This window comes from Arvicola amphibius, chromosome 2 (assembly GCF_903992535.2).
Source record: "Arvicola amphibius chromosome 2, mArvAmp1.2, whole genome shotgun sequence".
Taxonomy (NCBI): Eukaryota; Metazoa; Chordata; class Mammalia; order Rodentia; family Cricetidae; genus Arvicola; species Arvicola amphibius.
Window position 1 is genome coordinate 105,952,384 of NC_052048.2, and position 22,780 is coordinate 105,975,163.

A 22,780-nucleotide genomic window follows, 5' to 3' on the forward strand; every position below is an offset into this window, starting at 1 on the left:
AGAGCTTAAATGCAATCAGAAGTTTGTTACAACCGTAGCTCCCATTCCACTATTATACCAATGGGTATGTCATGACTCGCAGGTCGATACTGATGTTACAGGGTTCATAGCTGGCTAGGACGCTTGATGGCTCTCAGCTGCGAGGGTATGGTTTGATTTTCCTGGTTTTTTGCAAAGTGGTGTGCTGTCAGCATTAGAGTCCTCCCGTTTAGTTCTAATGGTCAACCAGAAGCAGGCCTCGAGCCAGCTAGAAACCTAGGAAGCAGATGTAAGATGTGCCCAAGGTTGGGGGAATCTGTCAGTTCAGAGGCGGAAGTTCTTTACCCGCCATCTTTCTTCCTGGCGCAGCCATCCTAGTGTCAGCGGAGGAAGTCTTGGCTCAGTCTCCGCAGCCAGGGGAGCTCCGACTCCAGGAGCGGAGGTGAGGCCGCAGGCAGCCGCAGGCGGAGACATGGTGAGCGCGGGGCTGGGGTGTGCGGTTCTCCCCGGGTTAAGTCCACGGTCCACGGGGGTGCACCTTGGGGCTCGCGGGAGCGCTCAGCCCCTCTGCTCCATGGAGGCGGGAATCCGTCGTTTTACCAAAACCTGGCTTCTTGTCTGCAGCTCTGCCCTCGCTAGACCAGACCCCCGCCCGTGTGGTGACAGCCAGAGGGTCCTGGGCAGAGCTTTCGCCTCTACGTGGGGCCGTGAGCGGGAGCTGCTGCGGGGCTGGGTGCCTGGCTCTGTGCTGCAGCGGTAGTTTTCCGGGACGTCTTTCCAGTTCCCTCCCGAGAAAGCACAAATCTGAACTCTATGACCTTCAAATCTCCCCGTACCCAGGCGTCCCCTCACACTGCCCAGCTCTGTGGAAAGTATCTGCGCTGTTGGAGGAAGAGACTTGCGCTCCTCTCTGACGTCATTGTTATTGTCCTTTGACCGTTAGTTCGTGACAGTGGTTTTAAGTTTGCATGCTAATTGGAAGACTTGGCTGTGAAAAGTATCGCAATCACGATAAGCCAGGAAATAGGCAGAAATGGGCGTAATGTTTATGTTTCCAAGTTTATGTTTCTACACTGGGATAGAAAGGAGGTGTAAGGGAAGGGGTGAGGGGTTCCCCCTCGGGTCATCCTGCTCTTTGGGTGAGCATCATGGAAAGGTTGTGTGCATTAAAAGGAATATTTCACAACAACACTGCTCTTGCAGAATACTTATTTGATTCCCATATCCATGTTAGATAGCACAAAACAGCCTGAAGCCTCAGTTCCAGCAGGGTCCTAGCTCTCTGGCCTCCTCAGGCACTCAGATGCATGCACTGCATGCACACATGCAGACACATGCAAAATTTAAAATAAAGGGTTTTTTTTTTTTTGAAGTAGAAAGGACAGAGGAGAGAACAGGGTTTTTTTTTTTATTTTTATTTTTTATGACCTTAAGCTGAAGTTCATGGAAATAGGAAATACTTGTCTCTAGATTTTCAAAAATTAGAATCCTCCAGCCTTGGGAGTATTGTATATTTTCTATCTGGGTATTCGATTGCATACTGAGTTTGTAGAATATCAGAGCATTTCTACTGACCAAATCTTGGCAAAATGTAGACTGGATTGGACGTTTGCTCTGGAGATTTTTTTTTTCCTTTTGACTCTTGTCAAGAAATGATGGGAAAAATTCAAACCTCACTGGAACACTACAGTGAGCTACTGAAGCACCTAATTCTCTCCTGGGTTGTTTGTATTCTGTTTACCCCAGTCGTGGCAAGTCTCTATGTCTGCTCCCAGTCTCTTGAAAAACTGCATAGTCTGCTATTGCTTCACGACAAAAGAGAGATCACTGTATTCTTTAGTCTCCCTCGCCACAATCCATGCTCCATGCAGAACTAACCTATCAGGATATTTATGTCGGAGGTGCTATCCATAACTGTCCCATGTGGCACCAGCCAGTCAATGTGGATGGATGGATGGATGTCCACCAGTGCTCTTGAGATGTGGCTGCAATGGATTGGCTGGTCTCTAGGGTAAAGACTAATGATAGCTGTCTTCTTAGGGTGGATACTGACTGTTGCACTACACATTTGCTTACCAATTGATTCAATGGGCTTTGTTGGGCTGAAGCTACCTTGTTAGCTGACTCTAAGCTTCAGATTAATTAATACTGTTCATCCAAGGGATACATCCTTCTTTTGTCTGTGTCTGTGCATGACCTCGCTCTCCAGAGAAAAGGTTCCCCTAATACAGTGGCTTGAGTCTCAACCTTCCTAACGCTGCCACTCTTTAATACAGTCTCGTGTTGTGGTGACCTCCAACCATAAAATCATTTTGTTGCTACTTTGCTACTGTTGTGACTCGTAATTCCAATGTGATATGCAGGATATCTGATATGGGACCCATGGGTTGAGAGCCACTGCAGTGAGGGTCCTGGGAGCATTCCCTGGACTTAAGGGGCTCCAGCCCCATCTTATTCTGGTAAGCCCTGTTGATTGACAGTGCAGGGATTGCTTAGATCCCAGCATGCCCTCCCACCACCAAACTGTCACCAGATAGGATTCTCAGTCACTTTTGCCTCACCTTACCTGGATCCTTCACTAGGTTGGGTAAGTCCCTTGGACTACTATAAGTAGGGCAGATATTGGTGCCACCCACCTTGTCCTCACCTGGGACCTACCTACAGTGACAGATGGGAGTTACCACCTCTGTCCAGAGTAAGGTGAGCTATCTCTGGCTTCCAGCTGTGGCAGATGGGGCACTAACTCACCACTTCTGATTCCGCTTTATGCTATTTCCCTTCCTCCAGTGGGGCATTAAAAAACTAACCTTACCCCTCTTCTTTTGCTCCTCCCTGCCCCCCATTCTGGTACCATCTTTCCCTCTGTTCACAAGCTACCTCTGGACATCTGTATTGTTTTTTGTTCTGTGCTCATTCTTAGACACCCACCATTGCTGCTGCTACCAGCAACAAACCTTCATCCTCTGTTCTGGCTGCATTCTCCTCTCCAAGTTACTCAGGGAAGAGGGGATGGGGCCAGCAGTCTGTTTATTAACCCAGCTTAGAGAAGATGGATGTTGATGGGGAAGGGTATGAGGACCACCTTCTCTTGTTCTGCAGGGGAGGGGTGGCTGGTATTTGTCTCACCTAGGGCTCTCCCTCCGGTTTCCAATTTGTGGTTACTTGAATAAAAAATGACCTTTTCTTTTTTTTTTTGGGGGGGGGAGCTTCAAGACAGGGTTTCTCTGTAGCTTTGGAGCCTGTCCTGAAACTATGCTGGGATTAAAAGCATACACCACCACTGCCCGGCAAAAGTAACCTTTTCAAATGGGAGTGGTGGCATCTTGAATTCATTTGCGTTCCATTTAAAATTTGTGGCACGATTCCTATTATTTCATTGTTTTTTGGCATTTTCTATTTTTCTTAAGTAATATTTGTTATTACCTTAGTAAATTCTTCTCCAGAATTCCCATGGTTACTTTGTAAGAAACCAGGTATAACCTCCCAGAAGTTTTCTATTAGTGCACAATAAATATATTAAACTCCATAAATAACAAGTTATGAAAAAAGTGATAAATATTATCACACCAACTCAATGAAGATTCATCTTTCAGATGGCACTTTGGGGAAGAATCAAGTGGTCTCCCTCTGGTGATAATATTGGAAATTTTCAAACATTTAGAGGGAACTTAAGGAAATAATGTTATGTACAGAAACTATATGGATACATTTTAACTCTGGACCCTGCTAAGATCCACCCAAAGAGCAAGAGCTAGACACCAGCGAAAATACACCAGTCATTTCTAAGGCTATGATGGTAGCTAGTGTTAGCTGTGTGTGCACTAAGTGGCAGTGGCAGGACTATTGTGAGAGAGTCTATGTGTACCAAAAAAAAAAAAAAATGGATCCAGCAGCATTATTGGTGTCCCTGTTCCTATCCTGTTGTTTCTTTAACAAAGAGTTCTCATCCAAAGAAATGCTGGGTAAAAGGAGGAGTGTTGTATGGTGAATAGAGTACCATGACCTCTGAAGGGCACAGAACCCTGTGACTTCCTGCAGAGTACATCTGCGTTACAGTGCTGTGAATCTTACTCTTCCTCCTGCTGTGGGATGTTTTAGGACTGTCTCACTTTTGAGGATGTGGCTGTGAGCTTCACCTTGGAGGAGTGGGATTTGTTGGATCCTTCCCAGAAGCAACTCTACACAGATGTGATGCAGGAAACCTTCAAACACCTCGTTGCTATAGGTAAGGATGAGGTTATTTCCTCAGTTAACGATAGAGAACAAATCTGCCTCACTCACCAATGCCGTTTAGTGCTTTAGGATGTGAAGGGTAATGTGGTGAATACACCAGGCATAGATATGTGATATCATGGACTTACAGAATATTATAAGTAGACTTCATCATGATTTTTCCTACCTCTGCGTTTTAGGACAAACTGAGGAAGGCCAGAGGATTGAAGATGATGAACATTATAGGAGAACCCTAAGGTAATCTGCCCCCTCCAGATGAGAATGCTGTTTGAGAGTGTGGGCATCAAAGGTAGAGAGATGGTTCAGTAGTTAATAGCACTGGTTGTTCTTTTAAAGGACCAGGATTAGATTGGCAGCATGCCCACATGATTCATAACCGGCTGTAACTCCAGTCCCAGGAGATTGGACGCCCTTTTCTGGCCTCCTGAGGCACTGCACGTAGGTGTTATACAGACATACATGTAAAACACCTATACACATAAAGCAAGATAAAGGGAAAATGTTTCTGTGAATCTAGCAATGACTAGAAATTTAAAAAATAGGCCAACCAAATAAATATGCCCAACTTTAAAAAAACTAAATCTCAAATAATTTTAAATAAATTCATAGAGGAGGGCTGGAGAGATGGCTCAGAGGTTAAGAGCACTGACTGTTCTTCCAGAGGTCCTGAGTTCAAGTCCCAGCAACCACGTGGTGACTCACAACCATCTATGAGATCTGATGCCCTCTTCTGGCCTGTAGGTGTATATGCAGGCAGAATGCCGTATGCATAATAAATAAAAAAAAATTTTAAAAAATTCATAGAGGATTGGTGACATATGATACACCAACAACATGATATGGTTGACTTTCTGATAATCCAGTATACACAAAATTTGTTTCATAGACAAAATTAGTTTAAAATGATGCTGGACAGATAGATGGGTCAGGTGGCAAGAATACTTGCTGTGTGAGGATTAATACCTGAGTTCAATGATCCCCAGCACCCACATTTAAAAATAAAAGTGGAGCCTGGACCGTCGTTAGGGTTTGCTGACTCCCAGCCTAGCTGGGGGGAGGGGTGAGACAGGTGGCATGCGTTCCATATTCAGTACGAGGTCCCAGTCTCAGGGGTAAGATTGAAAGTGGTAGGAGAGGGGCCTGACCTTCTCACGACACAGCACGTGTATATACATTAACCACATAACACACAGTAGGGACCAGTGAGATGGCTCAGTAGGTAAAGTGCTTGCCACCAACCTAATGACCTGACTTCCATCCCCTGGACACATGTGGTGAATCAAGAGAACCAACTCTTGGAGGTTTTCCTCCAATAGCTACATTGAGGTAGTGGTGCATGCATTTTCACTCACTCACCTGTGACCACACACACACACACACACACACACACACTAGATACATACATACATACATACATACATACATACATACATACATACATACCAGTGCTGTTTTTGATTAGAGCCTGTTTTTGTTCCCAGCATCCATGTTGGGAAACTCACAAGCACCTGCAGTCCATCCAGTTCCAGGAGGTGTGAGCTCTTGCCTCTACAGATACTGCACTTATGTGCACGTACCTACACAGACACTCACAATTAAAATCCTGAGTGCTGCGATTAAAGGTGTGCGCCACCACCGCCCGGCCCATGTTAAAGAGTTCTAATGGTGCAATATGAACAATTCTCCTAACAGGTAACTTGTAAACAAAATTTGAGTAATGTGCCTTCTGCTTTTCACAGAAATGAAATGGTGGAATTATTGTATGGACCCAGTGAAGGTAGACAATGTGAGAAAATCTTCAGCCAGTTTCCAGGTACTGTTGTGAACAAGAAAACCCCTCATGGAGTAAAGCTGTGTGGAAGCAATCTAAGTGAAGGCATACTTATTGGTCTTCCACCCCTAAGAATGCATAACCCTGATCAAACAGGACATAGACCGTACGGATATGAGATGTATGAAGACAGACTCTATAAATTTAGGGAATGTAGGAAAGCCTTGATGTATCCTGAATGCCTTCTGAAGCATGACAGTAATCACACCATAGAGAAACCATATAAATGTCAGCAGTGTGGAAAAGCCTTCTCTTCTTCAAGTAAGGTTCGAAGACATGAAAGAACTCATACTGGTGAGAAACCCTACATATGTAACCACTGTGGGAAAGCCTTCCCTAGTCGTGGTTCCCTTCGACGCCATGACAGGATTCACAGTGGAGAGAAACCATTTATTTGTAAGTATTGTGGGAAAGCTTTCACTGGTCAAAGTTCGCTTCCTCGACATGAAAGAATTCACAGTGGAGAAAAACCCTATGTATGCAAGTACTGTGGGAAATGCTTCATTTCTTCAAGTACCTGTCGAGTACATGAGCGCACTCACACGGGAGAGAAGCTCTATGTCTGTAACTTGTGTAATAAAGCCGTCACCACTCGCACCTCCCTTCGAAATCATGAAAGAATTCACAGTGGTGAGAAGCCCTATGTCTGTGAACAGTGTGGGAAAGGTTTCATCTCTTCTGGTACCTTTCGAATACATGAGCGAATTCACACGGGAGAGAAGCCCTATAAATGTAAGGAATGTGGGAAAGCCTTCACTATACAGAGTTCTCTTCAGCGTCATGAAAGGATTCACACTCGGGAAAAGCCCTATGACTGTAAGGAATGTGGGAAAGCCTTCAGTGGTTACAGTTCTCTTAGACGCCATGAACGGATTCACAGTGGAGAAAGACCCTATGCATGCAAGCAGTGTGGGAAAGCCTTTCCTGCTTTGGGTGATTGTCAAAGACATGAACAAATTCACACGGGTGAGAAACCCTACATATGTAAGCAGTGCGGGAAAGCCTTCACTCGTTGTGGTTCCCTTAGAATACATGAAAAGACCCATACTAGAGAGAATTCTTAAGCGTAGAATGCAGAAATGCCTTCTTATTGCATGTCCCTTCTATAAATATAACTTGACATTGTTTAGGGAAGAAAACAAGTGTCAATATGAAGTTGTGAGGACTGCCACTAATCATATTGTTAAATTAACAAACATAAAGGAACAAACTAAGGATAGGGTACATCCAATATCAAAACTTGTACAGAAACATTAGAAAGTTGAAGATTGTAAGAAATAGTTTTCAAGTTCTGTGAAATTCTTCAGGTAGTGGAGTATACAAATGTGCATTCTGAAAGGTCAGTGCGAAGTAATGTATGCAGAATGCTCCAAAAGTTACATAACCTGGGGGAAATGTCCAAAAATTATGTTATACTCTTATTTGAAATAGATACATGAACTATTTATTTCTAAGTTTAACTCTTGTAAGTAAATGGTGGCATGACATAATTCTCTGAAGTTTGCTTAAACAGTGTGCCAAGGGTTAATAGGTAGTATCTTTTTTTTTTTTTAACCATGTTCCCTACTGTTGTGAAGAATTTTGGTTGATTGAATGGTGGAATGGCCTTCCGAAATGTAGTTTTAGTGGTAGTTCACAGTCCTTGGGCAGGATTCTCCAGAAGGATGGGTTTGCTCTAAACTTGACATCTAATATGCTATCGTTTCTTTTGTGGGTCTAGGAGTCAGGGCAGGGGAATCATCCCTGGAACTCACAAACTTTTGCTTCCTGTTCTACTGATCTCATGGCTCAACAAAGGGATGTCCTACTACCAGGAGGAGCAACCATTCCTTTGAACTGCAGGCTAGGGCACCCACGCACGCTGTGACACATCCCCATTTACTCCAGGTTCCTTGTGTCCTTGTTCCCTTTAGTTAACTAAAATCAGTTACTATTACCACGAGTGGTGCTCAACACTACCAAAGAGGAATGAAACTACACTGCAGCAAAGGAGTTGTGCCAGGTATTTTTTGTCTACTTGACACTATTAGAGTTACCTGGAAAGAGAATCAGTTGAGAGATTGCCTCCATTAGATTGGCCTGCAGGCAAGTGTATGGAGATTTTCTTGACTAATGATGAATGTGACAGGGCCACTGTGGGTGGTGCCACTCCTAGGTAGTGGTCCTGTGTTGTATAAGAAAGCAGGCTGCGCATGCCAGAAGGAGCCAGCTAATAATCACTTTTCCTTCATCGTCTCTGCTTAGGTCCTACTTCCAAGATCTTGTCTTGAGATTCTACCCTGGCTTTCTCGGTGCTGAAGTATAAAGTGTAATCCAAAACAAACCCTTTCCTCCTCAAGTTGACTTTGGCCAGTGTTTTAGCAACAGCAGCAACACACTGCACTAGGACAAGGGAAACAGGAGAGATTCCTGGATTCCCTTTGTATTACCATGTCTGGTGATCAAAGCCCATGGGAAGCTACAGCTGAGCTAATAAATAGCTCAGATACTTCAAGAGTGGATTCCAGGTCACTTTTCAAGGTAAAGAGCTAGCTAATTTGGAGGTCTGATGCTTTTATTTACTTACAAACTTTTTTGCACTAAAATTTATTTTAAATTAAATTTTTAAAAACCAAGATGCTTAGTGCTTGCTGAAGATGAAGACGTACAAAATGACACCAGAAAAAGATACTTATAAATATAGTATACCTGTGGGACCTCACAATATTCTAATTGTTTTCTGTCTTATTTTGTTAAGAATATATATGCTGGGGTAGGTTTGGTGGCATATGCCTTTAATCTCAGTACCAGGAAGCAAAGGCAAATGAGTTTTGATGAGTTCAAGACCAATTTGGTCTCCATAGTTAGCTTAGTTAGCTCCAGAACAGCTAGGGATGCATAGTCAGACCTGACTCAAAAACAAAAAGAATATATGTGCTTATTTTTATAGTGTGATGGTTACTGTCGATAGCTAGCTTAAAAAAAAAATCTAGAACCACATGTGAGATGGGCCCCTGAGCACTCCCGTGTGCAGTTATTTTGACTGAATAATGAGGTGAAAGGACTTACCCACTTTTGGAAGTGCCATTCCCTGACTGGGACCCAGGAGTGTATAAACGTGGAGAGAGTGAGCACAAGCACACGTGCATTAATTCATTGCTCTCAGCCTCCCCTCCCCCACCACCCGTGGATGTAATGTGATCAGCTGCTCCAAGTTTCTGCCATGTTGGCTTTCTTACAGTGATGGAATTATGAGCCAAGAAACCCCCTTTCCTTTATATTGCTTTTACCTGCATATTTTGTCACTACAATAGAAAATGAAGCTGAAACATATATACACATATGTTAAGAAACTGGTCGTGTTTTCTTTCATGGATGTTCCTTCACCATCGATGGTATTTATTGAGTTAATGCCAGCATTGGTTTTGCTATGTATTGTCATATTTAATTATGGTATAATAAACGAATAAAGTTTCTTCAGGGGACTTTGACACCTATTCTAAGGAAACAATATGTTTTCAGTTGTACATGAAAATTATGTTAGGTGAAATACCTTATTGTCTTTCTTTAGAAACTGTGTATAACATAGGATGTTGTTGGGTATTAAATTAATGAAGGCTGGACTTGGAGTGGGTGGTCTCTGTTATCCACTTGGCTGGTGAAATACACCTGTGTATTTTGATGGGGAAACTTCCACAGGGGTGACATGCGGAACAGTGACTGAAGGGGAAAACTCACACTTAATGTGGGCAACAACTTCCAGCAGCGTTTCAGAGGCGTCTCAGGAAAAGGCAGCAGGTACACACCTGCCTTTCCTTCCGGCTGAGCTCATCTGTCAGTGCTGCTATGATCCTCTGCTGATACCAGACTCCATTTTCTTCTTCCTCTCAACATGGCCTCAATTTGAGTGACTCTCCAGGAGTTTCCAAACTTTTAGCCTCAGATTGGGGCTCCTGAGGCATTTGGCTTCTTGGAGTGGGCATCTACCAAGTTTTCTTCTTCCCTGGTGTGCAGCCAGCCCTTTTTGGATCACCAGCCTCTATCATATACAACAATCTCATAATGCCTTCTATAATAATTTCCTTTGTTCCATTCCTTTGGAAAACCCTGACTAACATGGGCTCATTAGCTCAAAGATGGGTTTTTCTCTTTTTCAGCTTGCAAAATGTATTCAGTTTTAAAAAGAAAAATGTTAAAGACATGTACAGAATCAGGTTTTGTTTGTTTGGTCTTGGTCCCTGCTACTAATTGAGTACTGTCTACTTTTTAAAGGCCTATGTGTGTGAATGTGCATAAACTACAGAAAATGTGTCTAAGGTCCAAGGTCAGCTCTGGGTGTCAGTCTTTACCTTCCACCTTAGGTGAGGCAAGAACTCCTGTATCTGCTGCATATGATAGCTACCCTGTGAACTTCTGGGATTCTCCTGTCTGGTCATAGGAATGCTGGGATTACAGCTGTGCATTGCTGCATCTCATGTTTACCTTGACTTCAGGAGATTTTAACAGAAGTCCTCTCACTTGTGTGCTAAGTGCTTTATCCAAAGCCACATCACTAGACCGGAATTGTTTTTCAGGTGTGTCACGTGTCTCATCATAGAGCAGGACTTTCCTGTGACTGTTAATGCCATTCATCTGGACGAATTTTAGTTTTTATAACTTACTCAAGTATTTCCAACAATGCTCTGGACACTGCCTTCCAGTAAATATAAATGCTCTTCACATATTTGCTTCCATAAACTCAAGCTGAAATGAGTTCATAAATTGAAAGTGAGTACTACATCTAGGTTGTCGAGCTTCAAAGCTGAGTTGAGGCTAAGTTGAATATGTTCAAATTGAAGCAGACTAGAAAGAGAGAATTCAGGAAAACAAGCCACCCCCACCCCATGGTCTCATTGGTCCTATTTGCAAATAAAAACAGGAAACTTGAGATATCACTGATAAAACCCAAATTGAAAAGCCTGGCATGGTAGTGCACACCTTCAACCCCAGCATTTGGGAGCCAGAGGCAGATGTATCTCTGAGTTTGAGCACAGCCTGTTCTCTGCAGCCAGTTCCAGGCCGGGTAAGTCTAAATCTACACAGTGAGACCCTGTGTCAAAAAAGAAGGGGAAAAAAAAAAAGGAAGAAAGAAGAAAGAACCAATTTCCCCGTGTGGAAACTAATATATATTCTATGGCATTCTTGTCAAAGACAAATTTTTCTGTGAAGGCCAAAATGATGTATAACCTTGAGTTTCAAGCACTTGCCTCTCAGTGCCAAATCTGGAAAATTACCCACATAAAACTGCCTTACAACTTGGTTTATAAAACATTCTTTTTTGGTTTTTGCTTTTGTTTTTTTTTGTTTTGTTTTGTTTTGTTTTGTTTTTAACAGGTGTGTTTGGGTAGGGTAAGGGGATTTTTCACAGCAATCTTTAAAGAGATTATTTGAGAACCACCAAAATATATATTTTTTAATTTTTTATTTAATTTTTTTGTTTTCTTTTCATTTTACATACCAACCACAGTTCTCTCTCCTGCCCCTCCTCCCACTCCTGCTCCTTTCTCCAACCCAATCCCCCATCTGCTCAGAAAGATTAAGGCCTCCCATGGAGAGTCAACAAAGCCTAGCTTATCAAGTTGAGGCAGGACCAAGCCCCTCCCCTCTGTATCTTGGCTGAGCAAGATAGGGAATGAGCTCCAAAAAGCCAGTTAAGCACTAGAGATAAACCCTGGTCTCACTGCCAGTGGCCCCACAGACTGCACAAGCCACAGAACAATCACCCACATTCAGAAGGCCTAGTTTGGTCCTAGGCAGGTTCTCTAGTCCATAGTCAGTGAGTTCTGGTCAGCTGTCTCTGTGGGTTTTCTCACCATGATTTTGGCCCCTTTGCTCATATAATCCCTTCTCCCTCTCCGAATGGATTCCAAGAGCTCAGCCCAGTTCTTAGCTGTGGATTTCTGCATCTGCTTCCATCAGTTACTTAATGTAACCCCTCTCAAAAATTTCACTACAAGAAAACTTTTATACATAAAACTTGGAAAAAGAATCTGCATAGTCTTTATAAACCAATTACAAGAGTTAAGTCCTCCATCCCATTTCAGGGGGTCAGACTTTTCCTGAAACCCTCTTCTTGAATTAGGGTTTGCCTCCCTGAGACACTGAGCACTGTGCGATCCCCACTTTCAGTAACAGGAAAGGCTTCTTGAAAAAAAGGATGCCAGGAAGGCAAAGAGAAAATTCTGTTAGACATTTCCTCAGGTTATGAATGGAAGTAGTTTAGTTGATAAAGTACTTACCAAACATGTAGAAGGTTCTCGGTTCATCCCCAGCATTGCATAGAGTATAGTGACTCACCCCAGAAGTTGATAGAGGAAGAGCAGAAGTCTGACTATAAAGGGAGACTCTGCTTTTGTTTCCCAGCCACCCAGACCCAAATAATCACACAGAAACTATATTAATTACAACACTGTTTGGCCAACAACTCAGGCATCTTAAATTAGCCTATTTCTATTATTTTATATTTTACTACGAGTCTCATGATTTCTTACTTCACATTTCGCTTCTTGGGTGGCTACATGATGTCTGCCTGTCTTCATTTTCTTTCTCCTTGCATTCAGTTTAGTTTTCCTACATAGCTATATTCTACCCTGCAATAAGCCACAGCAGCTTCTTTATTAACCAATGGTAATAAAACATATTCATAGCATACAGAGGGAACTCCCACATTATTTCCCCTTCCTGTGTAAATAAAAAGGAAGGTTTTAACTTTAACATAGTAGAATTATATATGAATAAACAGTTATCAAAAAAGAATTACAGTTACAATATTTGGTCTATATTTGTATCTGACAAAATTAAAGAAAATATTCTATCATCTACTTTATATTTGTGAGTCTAAAGTTTCATATCTAATTTATCTTTTATTATAAGTAAGGAAAACTATAATTATAACTGTCTTCAACTCCATCATGGACCCAAGAAGGATATAATATTACCTAAGTAAATAGGAAGTGCATTGTAAGCAAATTCTAAAACACTAGAATCGACAGAGACATCATGCTGCCTAGACAGTCACCCAAAGTTCTTCTGTAACACTGGGGCATCCATCATTATCCTACAGTCCTATAATATCTGGCATTTCAGTGAAACATGAATTTGAAAGACTGTTTTGCCTATATTGGCAGTTTTTCAGTCACTTTCACCTGAGTACTTCAGAATGTCTGACTGTTTATTTGGTGAAGTAGAAACCCTGAAGTACTGTCTCCCCTTCTTTTGGCAAGTTCAGCTGTCTTTGTGTGTGTGTGTGGGGGGGGGGGGGGGGGTCCTGCATGTCCAGGTCATACAGTATACCATCAAACAATTCAGGTAAGAGTAGTTCCTTGCCCAAATGGCTAGCTTTGACATTGAAAGCAAATTACATAACAAGTTTCTTCTATGCCTATCAGCCTCTTGAAGGTCGGTGCTGCCTGAAGCAGACATGTCTCACTGTCGAGAAAAGTCTAAGTTCTTAAAACATTTTAAATGCCATATTCTGTAGGTCTTTTAAGTCTTTGAAGGTTATCTATCTAACTGAAATAAATCTCTGTATATCTAGAAAACCTAACTAACATGACTACAAGTTTAACTATTATAAATTACTATTAATCTGTAATTTTTAATTATATTATATTTTAAATGAGCTATATAAAATAATACTTTAAACAAGAGTAGAAATAGATAACAAAATTGACCTTCAGTTTGTCTCAATAAACCAATGTCTTACTAATGTATTCATGTTTATATCACACCCCTTTTTTTTTCCTTTAGAAAAACCTTGACTATAACCATTAACTATTTATAATCCACCCCTTCAAATGAAAACAAACATTTATAAACAATCATTTTGGGGGGGAATTTGGACATTATTTTCTCCAAACTGCTTCCTGCTGATTGGTGGGTAAAATATTTTTAAGGTTCATGAAGATCTTTCAGGGGGTTTTGTTCCATCAAACCACATTAGCTTGGAAGGAATCCACAGGTTCTCACCTTCTGTAGAAACAAAAGAACCTTTTTTCCAAAGTAACATATCCTTAGAATCAAATTTTGAAGTCAAGATACCTTTAAGATATATATGTTGGTTTAGCTTATCAGGCCCCAGAATCAAATGTTTTTCATCTGTTAGTTCATTAACAGTCAAAAAATCCAAAGAAAACACAATAATACACATAGTTTAGAATCTCTGTGTATATTCCATCTTTACGTGGCTTATTTTTTACTATGTTAAAGTTTAATATTTATTTTATTATCTTTACTCCTTTTATCTATGATTGTCTATACTATTTCTTCTCTTTCCTAAGTCCATGTACATTTACCCAACACTATGACCCTTTCAGAGGTCTTTTTCATTTGAATCTGTCTTATAGTGTATCTGTAATCATTTTCTGACAAGGAGAGGTTTTTCTTTTTTTTTTAAATGATAAGTAGGCATAGCTAGGACTAACACTGTAGCTTTGCCTATTTGCACTGCCCCATTCAACATGGAGGAGGTATGTTCACTGCCTCTGTGAGCTATCCTTACTGCCCCAGTTTCAGGGATGCAACGGATCTATGTCAGCATTAAGCAAGTTGTAGCATTCTGCTCACAAACCCCATTTAAGTGCTGTGTAGGAGGATCTTCCAAAGTAGGCTGAACAATCTATAGTCAGTAACCCAGCAAGTAGCACCCCTCCACAAGTCTCTGCCTCTAGGTTTCTACCCTATTTAGCTCCTGTCAAGATTACCTTTAATTATGAAGAGTGATGTGGAAGCATAAACAAAATAAACCATTTTCCCTGCAAGTTGCTTTTTGTCATGGTGTTTCATTACAGCAATAGTAACCTCAACTAAGACAGCTTATAAGTAATTGTGTGTGCATGTGCAGATGTATGGTATGGCCAAAAGTTACTATCTGGTGTCTTTTACTCTTTATTTATTAAATGAGATAATGTCTCTTACTAAATCCAGAGTTAACTAACACTGCCAGTCTAGTTAGCTGACTTGCCCTGGGTATCCCATCTCCACCTCTAAAACAATAAGATTATAAGTAGGCCACAATGCCTGCTGTGGTCATTTGAATATAATTGGCCCACATAATCTCATAGGGGTTGGCACTATTAGAAGGTATAGTTTTGCTGGAGTAAGAATGGCATTATTGGAGGAAGAGTGTCATTATGGGGGCAGACTTTGAGGTTTGTTTCCTATGCTCAGGATACTGTGGAGTATGCCAGTCGACTTCCTATTGCTTGCAAGATGTAGGACTATCAGCTACCTCTTCAGTGCTATGTAGGCTGGCAAGCTGTGAAGACATTATCATGATGATAATGTCTGAAACTGTAAACAAGCCACCCCAATTAAATGTTTTCTTTACCACAGTCACGGTGCCTTCATAGCAATAAAACCCTAACTAAGACACCTGCCCATCTGCCTATAAATGCTTTTTTTTTTTTTTTTTTTTTTTTTTGGTTTTTCGAGACAGGGTTTCTCTGTGGCTTTGGAGCCTGTCCTGGAACTAGCTCTTGTAGACCAGGCTGGTCTTGAACTCACAGAGATCCGCCTGCCTCTGCCTCCTGAGTGCTGGGATTAAAGGCATGCGCCACCATTGCCCGGCCTGTAAATGCTTTTTTTTTTCTTGCTGGTATTCCTCTTCTCACTCTTATTTCTTCTGTTCTATCCCTGCCACTGCTACTTCTGGTCCCACAGAAATAGGCAAGATTAGTTGGATCCACAAGACAGCTGTTTCCAGTTCCAGTCCTTGCTCCCCACCATGGCTAGTGACGTAGCGGCTTAGTCACAGGACAGCTCATGGTGCTAATTTTTCTGTCTACTTCATGTATGAAAAATGTGTGAATGTTGTGGCCACATGGATGTAATTTTGTTTTAAATGTATGTTCTACATGGCCTCCATGTCTTTCTTGTTATTTATATCTGTTTGAAATTCCTTCTGAGGCTCTAAAAACATGGTTTCTCCATTCAATATATGGCTGCTGCCATTTTAACTGAGGGTAGGTCAGATGACCTCACCACCATTTTGACTAAGGGCAGGTCAGGTGACCTTACCACCATCTTGACTAAGGGAATGTGAGGTGACTTCACCACCATTTTAACTAAGGGCAGTCAGGTGACCAAGTCCTGCCAACTTTACTGAGGTATTCCTTGCCTTGTTTTGCAGTTTACTTATGTGTTTGTCTCTAAATTCCTCTTGCTGACTCTTACAGGTGTGTTTTGTGAGGTGGCATGCTTTTGATAGGGCCCAGTAAAAGCATCCACTTTGCTCAACTCCTGTTTAATGTGTGAGTGTGCATGCATCTGACTTAACTATGTATAAACATAAGTTAGCTTTAACTCTATATGTATGTGTATAGAACTTAAATTCAACTAGGTATAAATGTACATATATTTACTGTTACTTAAAGCTATAATTGTCTGTTTATTGTTAAATGTTACAATTTCTGTACATTGTGTCTCATTCCAGACTAAGAAAACAATAAGTCTCATGTTTTAAATTGGTATGTACTCTTAAATCTCTTACAAAACTACTGTATATTTAATCCAACCCTGCTTTAAAATATATTAAGCTGTTCTCCACTATTGTCAATTCTACCATTAAGTTTCTATTGCAGATTTTTCTTTTTTGTCTTCCACAAGTATAAATCATACCTATTAAAAGCCAGCACACTCAAGCTTTTACCTAGCTCTCCAGGCAGATTCTATACTGTAGTTATAACTTATCTATCTATCTATCTATCTATCTATCTATCTATCTATCTATCTATCTATCTATCTATCTATACCCTATAAACAGCCCTCAACTGCTCAGAGATCTGGGGAATACGGCATTTAAATGTTTAATTATTAAAAGGTTTTTCATAACAGAGAGACAGGCTGACTCCTAGTAGCATCACCCCGTTTCCTCCAAAGAAGAGAGAAGACAGATGGGCACAGAAAAACATCCATCCGCAATTTACTTCATCAAGTGAAAGCACTAACCACTGGGCAAAACTGCCTTTCATCTAAACTAAAGATCTCCATATGTGGACAGAACTGGAATCGACAGCCTAGCTGTTCAGATCAAGGTAGGCTTCTCTTCCTACAGATTTTCTAGTCCACAGGATGTTCTAAACAGCAAAAGGCAAATACGACCCTCAACAACCATGGAGGACCCTGAGGAGAGGCTCTGGGTAGACAACCAAGTAAGTTTTCTGTCATTTTTAAATTAATAATACAAGTAAAATTTTATCCTTCTCAAAGATCTCTGATGCAGTTTGACAGCTAAAATGTTTTGTCAGTTTAAAAGGACAAATGCACCAAACAAATTTCAGAATAACTTCTTAACATTTTCTAAATAAAGAGTGTTTTAAGATATACAAGTGCAAGTTATTAAGTTGTGTGCCTGCAAGTTATAAAGGTCTGAGGACAAACGCAAGTTATCAAATGTTTCTCTCACACTGCCTTTCATAGTCTTTCATTGTGCAAAAACATCTGTCACAGTCATTCTGACATAAATATGCTGCTGCTTAGACAATTCATATATCTAAAACTTAGGTATTCACAAACTCAAAAAATTCTTGTGAGTTCCAGTGAGCTGAATTGAAGAATTCACCTTAAACAGGTCAGATACACCCCTGTGAATTCCCTGGTCTTGAAAATTTTTTCTTCCTCAACTTAGTTTTGTCCTCTGCTCTGCCAACACCATGCCAGGTCTAAGAAACACCAGATAGTTCCATACCACAAACGCTGGACAGGAGTAAAGTGACCAGCTACTTCAGGATGTGACCAGCACCCAGCTTGCTCAGTGCCCCCAAGACGACACCCACAGATAAGCAGGCAGCAGTCTTGAGACTCTGCCATCCCAATTCCCTCAGCCTGCTATGCATAACTTCTTGCCTTTTTATTATATAAAAAAAAGGATGGGAATGTTATAATCTGCTGGTCTGGTCTGTCATCTGGGTATCCTGTCCCTTTAAGAGACAAGCTCCACCCACTCCCAACCTCCCCCACTTCCCCAAGTCTCCTCTCCAGCCTCTTTTTCTTCCAATCTCTCTTCTGAAGAGGTAAATACTGCCTCGCCTCTGTCTTTCTCTCTCTCTTCTCCCCGCTTCTTCCCCTCACCCTCCATAACCCACCAAATAAACTCTATACCCAAACTTTCTCTCTCTATGGCCTATCTGTCTGTCTCCCACCCTCCAAGGGGACCCACCACAGCCCCTTGTGGCACCAGCTTCAGGCCCCCATGTCTTTATAACTGATAATGCTCCTCAGCCCACGCCACCTCTGGAGCACAAAACCAACTTGCCAGACTGTGAAGTCTTCCCTAAATCTTTGTCGCCATGGCCAAAGCCAGGGAGATCTCTGGGCGGAGCAAAGCTACCCGGCAAAGGCTCTGCTAGCTTCCACACGCAGGGGCCCGGTAGGACACAGAGGCTCTACGGATTAGCCAAGCAGCACCAAGCAGGCCAGAGAATGACTGAGAAACTAACTAAGGCGCACAGACTGCAGAGTTGAGGTGAGAAGCAGGAGAAGCCACAGCTGTCAGCAGCAGTCCTGTCCACTTTATCTCCCCGGGTCTGGGGACCTGAGGATTTTGGGATGAAGTGGGCGGGACAGTTTCTCCACACTCACCATTTTCTTGCCTCCGTGAGGTCCTTTGTCTTTTTCCCGCCTCAATAGCAGTATATACAAAGTCATCGCCCCTCTGTAAGCGAAGCACCTAACCGCCACACCAGAAAAGAACACTCTGCAATTTAAGCCGGGTGCTTCCTCCTCCCGGTTGCCTTGGCAATTCTGTTTGACCTGTGATCCAAGTCCTCAACGTCCTGGGAGACCGGACTGCCGAAAGCTAAATCAACAGGCTTCAACCACACAACCTCTTAGAAGGCATGGCTTCCTCCTGGGTGCAGATCCCGCCCACGGAAGGATTTTAGTTATATTTAAACAGAACTTGATACTGTTTTTTCAAGAGTTTCCTCTGCTTGTTTCCCTCGAACCTCACCCAGAAAACTTCACATCTGGTGTCCCAGGGAGACGACCTCTTGCTCTCAAAGGTGTGTTGGCAGGTCAGGTGAGGCTTTCCGGAATAGGCTGTCATACGCCCAGAACTTTGAGGAAGGTACTCGGTTTCGTGGACAAGGATTTCTCTCTCACATCATGCCTCATACTATTGGCACAGTTAATAAAAATACCGCCAGAAGGACGTTAACATTATTAAATATCCAGAGAAACTGGAGATTTAGCACCACAGATGACTGAAAAGAGAACGGAGGTGGGGGAGGTGGGCTTTCCGAAGACCACATGGCACACACACACTCTCACATTTTTATATTTTTATTTATTTTTTGCTAGATTCATTCCTTGTATTTTAAGTATTGCTCTTTTGCCTGCATTTATGTGTGTGCACCATGTGCATGCTGAGTGCCCGTGGAGCTCAGAAGAGAGCATTGGGTCTCCTGGAACCACCGGGTAAGTGTTGGAAATCAAACTAACGTTTGATATATAAATATAATATATATATATATATATATATATATATATATATATATATATATATATTTTAAATTTAAGTGTATGGGTGCTTTGCCTGTATGTCTGTTTACCACGTACAAGCTTGATGCCTGAAGAAGCTAGAAGAAGTGTTGGATACCCAGGTCCTTTGCAAGGGTGACTGTAATGATTCTGCTCGAAAGGAGCCTTGATGGTGGGTGGGTCCACACTGAAAGAAACAAAACCTGTCAGAGAGACCTAATTGCTCTCTGCCTGAACCACGCTGTTTAGGCCAGGCTGTTTTGAAAAACACTTTATGCGTGTGACAAGGGCCAGAAGCCGATAAGGACTAGGAGAGCATTGCCAAGAACTGACCAATTAAAAATGTGTCCATAGTATGCTTCATCTGCATACCCCAAGGGCAGATAGGAACGGGCCAACTGAGAACACTGGCCAACTGAGAACAGGCTCACGTCCATACTTCACTTGCATAATGGCATCATGCTTATTGAATTCCGCGCCCTTTTGTAATCATTTGCTGTCCTCAGTTAGGTCCAGGTTTGCAAATTAGGTGAGAACTGGTGGTCTCTTTGGGGGGCAAGAAGTCTGGGGACAACACACACCACAGTGTGTGAGAGCCCATGCTGGGTCAGGGACAGGCAGGCCATTCAGACAGAGCTCAAGTGGGGAGTTTTATTGACATAAAGGGAGAGGGGGAAGGGAAGGAAGAGAGAAAGAGACAGACAGAGATGCAGAGGAAGAAAGAGGAAGAGAGAACTAGTCAGAGTTTTGCCTCTTAAGGGGACAGGGTACAGTCGTCCATGCCTGACACAGGAGTGACTGCACACTGTCAGGTCCCCACGGGGCAGGGGCAGATTCTCCTGGATCTTAATATACCTCCTTTCTTTATTAAAAAAATAAAAATAAGAAAATAAATAAAAGGTAAGGAATTAGGCATGGCAGCTTAGGAAATGAGGGCATTAAGTTCTAGAGACTACTTCCTGCTAATCTGGGGACATCAGCTTCTTGGGGGACCTGAGAGAGCTGAGATGATGGCCACATCCTGGGGTATCTGGCTGCTTCACTGTTGTCTAGGATATGTGGAACCATCTGGTGCCTCTTGTACCTAACAAGATGTTGGCAGAGCAGAAGGCAAGGTTAAGTTTAGAGAAAGTTTTTTTAGATCCTGGTAATGTGAGAAGTGGGCGGGGTGGGGGTATCAAGACCAGGCAAAGGTGGGGAGGTTTAGGCTGCTTAGGGTCTGGTAAATGAGGGTCGATCTGGCCTGTTTGAGGTGAATCCAAGTCGACTTCCTGGAACTTACAAGAATTCTTTGAGTTTGCAAAAAGATATAAGTTTTAGACACATTAGAAACAGCAGTATGAAGCTGGGTGGTGGTGGCACACGCCTTTAATTCCAGCACTTGGTAGGCAGAGGCAGGCAGATCTCTGCAAGTTTGAGGCCAGTCTGGTCTACAAGGGCTAGTTCCAGGACAGGCTTCAAAGTTACAGAGAAAACCTGTCTAAAAGAAATGCAGTATACTCATGCCAGAAATGATTTTGTTTGAAAACATTAACCCTCTTTCTTTTATCCAGAAAATGATGACATATTTTTAGCACAATGAAAGCGTCTTTTAAGTCTATAGTTAGGAAACAACCAAGGGGAATTTGAGATCTTGAGCCCGTGGCTATGATGATAGTGGTAGGTACTTTGCCAGGGCTAGATTAATGGCTTATCAGAATTTTATTAATGTTAAGAGTAATGGCTTATCAGAATTTTATTAATGTTAAGAGTAACGGTCCATCAGACCTTTATCATTTGCATTTGTACACCTTAAAACACCTTCTTAGACCCTGAAACATTCTTAGATCCTCACATCTTAAGCTTTGCGTCTTAAGACACATTTTATTGAAACAAAGGGATGGTAAGAAGTTATACTGATCTGCTTTGTGAGTTTGTACCTTTCCTAATCTGGTAACGAGGTAAATTATGTCTAGGTTTAGTATCGACTCTAGGAGAGTGAGGCCTGTGACCTGAAATTTTACACAGAGAACTGAGAAGCAGCTGAAGCCTTGGTTCCTGCTGTTAACCTGGCAAAGCTGTGAGCTGTCAAGCTGCATCAGAGTTCTCGAGAAGGATAAATCTACCCGAGCGAATGACACAAGGATGTGGTCTCTTTGTCGGTCTCCCAGACTCAAGCCTGTACCTGCAACATCATCACTCCCCTGGTCCAAGGCAATGCCGATTTTGGTCAGAGGTCTCAGTGTTCACCATGAGTGCCAGGGCAGGAAAAAGATCTGAACACATTTTACTTTCATGCCTTCACCAGTTGTTGTCAATACTCATCAGAGTCTACCCACTTTCTCTATTTTCCCTTTCTTTCCCCTCACTTGGAGTGGCAGCCTTTTTGGCTTCATGGAATGAGGAAAAGAATGAGGCAGTCCCTGAGGCGGGGGGTAGAAGGAGTTAACCTGCTTTTTCTTGTTGGCACTGGCTACAGGGGCATGTGGAGAAAGATAAGAAAAACACTTATGAGCCTGGCAGTGGTGGTGCACTTCTTTAATCCCAGCCTGGTCTACAAGAGCTAGTTCTAAGACAGGCTCCAAAAGCTACAGAGAAACCATCTCTCAAAAAACAAAAACAAAAACAAAAACCAAAAAAAAGGAAAAGAAAACACGTATGAGGGGCCAGAAAAATGGAATAGTGGTTAAAAATACATACTGTTCTTCCAGAGGATCTAAGTTCAGTTTCTAGCACCCACATTGGGCAACTCACAGCATCTTGTAACTCCAGCCTGCAAGGATCCAAGGCACTCTTCTGGCCTCTACAGACACACACACACACACACACACACACACACACACACACACACACCACATACACGAGAGAGATCAATATAAAAATTCTTAAAAATATAATAGGTTTATGAACAATGGACCACACCCTGTCTAGTTGGGCTCAAAACAGGGATGCATTTAGGGAGGAGCCCTGACCACCAGTTTAGGAAAACCTTTCTTTTGGAGAAAGCTTCAGAAAAGACCACTTCTGGGTGGTAGTCTCCTCCTTCTCTCCATTTACTCCCCTTCCCGTCCCCCCAACACACCAGAAGCCCAGAACTCAATAAGCACTTTTAAACTAAGTATGCCGAAGTAGGGACAGACATAAGACTTCTGGGGTTAGGGTCCCTCACCTCTATACTCCCACTGAACAGAAGGGAGAAGAGTTGAGGGAATTTGGAATCATTAGATCAAGCAGATCGACCCTGATTAGCTAGATTGTGCC

At 42.2% G+C, this 22,780-nt stretch overlaps 1 protein-coding gene across 1 annotated transcript; it reads left to right on the forward strand.

The window, feature by feature from the left end:
- Positions 1-303: 303 nt before the first annotated feature.
- Positions 304-7,589, forward strand: LOC119807932 (zinc finger protein 136-like). The gene is made up of 4 exons (XM_038320166.1): positions 304-454; positions 4,078-4,204; positions 4,392-4,449; positions 5,952-7,589. Exons 1-4 carry the CDS (start codon positions 452-454, stop codon positions 7,105-7,107), a joined length of 1,344 nt encoding a protein of 447 aa, XP_038176094.1. The 5' UTR covers positions 304-451; the 3' UTR covers positions 7,108-7,589.
- The last annotated feature ends 15,191 nt before the right edge of the window (positions 7,590-22,780 follow it).

Bases quoted from the DNA above. Each gene is read 5' to 3' on its own strand.
- LOC119807932 (XM_038320166.1), top strand. The intron at 4,205-4,391 runs GTAAGGATGAGG...TCTGCGTTTTAG, and splicing joins CAAACACCTCGTTGCTATAG to GACAAACTGAGGAAGGCCAG. The intron at 4,450-5,951 runs GTAATCTGCCCC...TGCTTTTCACAG, and splicing joins CATTATAGGAGAACCCTAAG to AAATGAAATGGTGGAATTAT.